Source organism: Macrobrachium nipponense, chromosome 10 (genome assembly GCF_015104395.2).
Source record: "Macrobrachium nipponense isolate FS-2020 chromosome 10, ASM1510439v2, whole genome shotgun sequence".
Classification (NCBI taxonomy): domain Eukaryota; kingdom Metazoa; phylum Arthropoda; class Malacostraca; order Decapoda; family Palaemonidae; genus Macrobrachium; species Macrobrachium nipponense.
In genome coordinates, this window is record NC_087204.1 from 19,729,973 (window position 1) to 19,733,262 (window position 3,290).

The 3,290-nt window shown below is 34.1% G+C and overlaps 1 protein-coding gene across 8 annotated transcripts in view; it reads left to right on the forward strand.

The window, feature by feature from the left end:
- LOC135223445 (esterase FE4-like) overlaps nucleotides 1–2,969 on the forward strand; it is a 14,651-nt gene extending 11,682 nt beyond the window's left edge. For 5 of the 8 annotated variants that reach the window (XM_064261831.1, XM_064261833.1, XM_064261832.1 and 2 more), the window contains exons 12-14: nucleotides 1,055–1,190; nucleotides 1,522–1,672; nucleotides 2,755–2,969. In XM_064261831.1, coding sequence (XP_064117901.1) covers nucleotides 1,055–1,190; nucleotides 1,522–1,672; nucleotides 2,755–2,783 — 316 coding nt within the window. In that variant the 3' untranslated portion in view covers nucleotides 2,784–2,969. Of the gene's footprint in view, nucleotides 164–1,054; nucleotides 1,191–1,521; nucleotides 1,673–1,723; nucleotides 1,920–2,754 lie in introns of those variants that run through there. The other 3 variants (XM_064261838.1, XM_064261836.1, XM_064261839.1) reach the window with 3 other exon arrangements.
- The last annotated feature ends 321 nt before the right edge of the window (nucleotides 2,970–3,290 follow it).

The following is a 3,290-nucleotide window of genomic DNA, read 5'->3' on the forward strand; positions in this document are numbered from 1 at the left end:
TACAACCCGGAGCCCTATACTTTCAACACCACCAGTCGAATGGAATGACTGATAAACAAAAATAAAATAATAATAATAATGATAATTATTATAATAATAATAATAATGCAACAAAATGTTTGTAAATATAATTAGGTAGTTTTGATATTTTGTTAAACTCCCATTTCCAACCAGAAATAAAAATTCTACAGTTATTGTAGTACTTAACTATTTGAACTGTAAATAAAGTTGTTTTGTACATTGAGTGATAAGAAGTAAGAAGTTGGAGGTAGACTAGTACAGGCTGTTAAAACCGACATAGCAGGGAATTATACAAAAATCCCAGGCCCTTACCCAGAGTTTTTTTTATTGGGTGGGTCATTTTTCCCAAAACTGGATGTTTGCTTCTATAAATGTCATTGCATTTATAGGTATATACAATATGAAATACTTGAAAATATTATTTTAGTTATATTAAGGAGAAAAATTGGGTATGTGGCCTATGCCCTTCTACCTGATTGGTTGTTATTCAAAGTACTGACTTTGGTTAATAGAATTTTGCTTATAGTGTTGAAAGTTTGCACTGAAATTCATGATTATTTCTTCAGTTTTATTGATTGATTCATTTATTATGTTAACAATAACATGCATATTACTTTGTTATGTTATATACTTTGACTTAACAAAAAAAAATTATTATTTATTACTTTGTAAGTACAATACAATGAAAAGGATAGTCGCAGAAAACATGGACTTCCACGAATTTTGGTGGGGGTTATTCGACCCACCCGACCCCCCCTCGTTACAGGCCTGACTCCAGTGATGTTTTATCAGATTTAGGGTTTTGGTTAGTGGTGTTATACTGGCTTAATTCCTTATGGCTCATCTCCTCAAGTGGGAAAAGACCAAACGTCAACTAAATCGAGACTTCAAAACCTTCATGATTCTTCACATGTGAAATAAGGAATGCTCTTTGACACAGAGGAGTCCTTGACTCATGGCTTCCAACATTATACATAAATGATATCCTTTTTGTTACACTTGTTATTTATCATTTTGTTTCTCTTTTGCCCAGAGATCCTCAAGACGACTTGGGTCGTTTTTCTTTGGGGGACATCCCAAAATGGGAACCTGTTGTACCTCACCAGCCTCTTGGCTACTATGAGATAGCTGTTGAGCCCTCTATGGTACACAGACCCTTCAATGTGAAGGTAAGTCATGCAATGTTAGAAATTGATGGTAAATAAGCATCAGTTTTTTCTAATATTCAAAGTAAGTTTTCTCATTATACTGATGTCTTTTTAAGCAATGTCAGCAACCATCATATGTTGAAGTTAAGTCAAGTATATCATAGTTTAACCAGACACTGAGCTGATTAGCAGCTCTCCTAGGGCTGGCCAAAAGGATTAGATATTTTTACATGACTAGGAACCAATTGGTTACCTAGTAACAGGACCTAAATCTAATTGTGGGATCCGTACCACTTTATATCGAGAAATGAATTTCTAATCACCAGAAACAAATTTCTCTGACTCCACATAGGCAGTACGGGGAATCAAACTCAGGACTACTGAATCGGTAGGCGAGCACTTAAACCACTCGTCCAACAAAGAACTATCATATGTTGAAACCTTGTGTTGGTTTCATCTCATATGTAAAGAAAATGATAAAGATCATATTGCTTCTACAAAAAGTGAGTGAGTATAGGACAATAAGAAAAATTAATAACTTATTTTATTCACAGGAACTAAACTTCTGGAGGAATATTGTGCCAAATCCTGATTTACGGCGGTGTTTTCAAGCAAGTCAGAATCTGCAAGATGTCAACAAACAAACCAGTCTGGCTAAATGCAGATCTAACGAGTATTGTGATCTGTAACCTTAGAGATCTCTCGCGTGTAAGAATAGAATTTTGTGTTATTATCTTATTATTCTCTTTATTCTTGTTGTATTCTGCCTACACCAACAAGAAAAGTCCATTATATGTATACATAGTACCAGTAAAAACCAAGAGGGGAAGTAACCCCAGATAGTGGCAGTAATAAACAAAGAGGAGAAGTAAGCCCAGATAGGTCCTTGGTACCTAGAGTCCTTCTGGAGGGAGATTCCCCTTCTAAACAATAACCTCTCCCCCTCCCTCTCCCCATTTCCCTGTTTTCAATACACTGAACAAATGGCTTCCATTATGGTAAAGAGTGATGTAAAATCTTTTATATATATATATATATATATATATATATATATATATTATATATATATATATATATATATATATATATACACACACACAGTAGAGCCCCAGATCTTGACACTAATCCGTTCCAGAAGGAGCGTCGAAATTCTATTATTTCGAGATCTGAATCAAGTTTTCCCATAAGAAATAACTGAAAATGGATTATTCCGTTCCTGACCACCAGTTATTACCCTAACCTTGCCTTATAATACAATACATTACATGTAAATCACAACTAAATAAGTTTAAATAAGTTAAGAGTTAAAGGAATATAATATTAAACGTATATTTATAATTTTAAATGTATAATATACAGTATAAAAGAAAACTAGCCTACGTCCAACCGATTGTTGACGAGCCCCTTAGCCTAAGTAGGTAACTACCTAGTAAGTAGAATGTAGTGTAGTGGGTAGGCATAAAACGTGTTGCTAACATAATAAAACATTGAAAAGCAAGTCTTATTACAGTAAATTAATAAACTATAAAATTAAACCCAATTTATATTTATTATCAAAAACTTACGAAAAATTGCCTACATTAAGTCGGCAGGCTGTGGCGTGGAAGGATGTGAACAAACCATAGCACAGCCCTGGTGGCTGATAGCGGGACTACGGTGGTGAACAAACCATATCGTCGCTATAAGCCTAGAAACGTTTACATTCGGTATTAATTTATGGTAAACCTTACACGGAGTCAACTGTAATACTGTATACAAAATCACTTTAAAATTATCTTTCAGTAAATGTTATGATACTAACAGTTTTGTTTTCATAAATATCCTTATAAAAAAGGTGCGTCTTCTACGACGGCAAATTTTATGGTACAGTAAGTTCCAGAAGTGAAGCGACAAATTTCAGAATTGATCGTACTGCAGAAACTCGTGGGGTTGCCACTTAGTATATTTTATTCCAAGTATTGTGATTCTCTTTATCTGATAATACGTATCAGTGATTAACTGTAGAAGCACAGAAAGTATTTCCCCAGTGAATGATCAATGTTAGTTCAATAATTGTTTATTGAAAAAAAAAGAAGAAAAATTTCCCCATAGAGATATCTGCGGCTCTCAATGTGTGATATC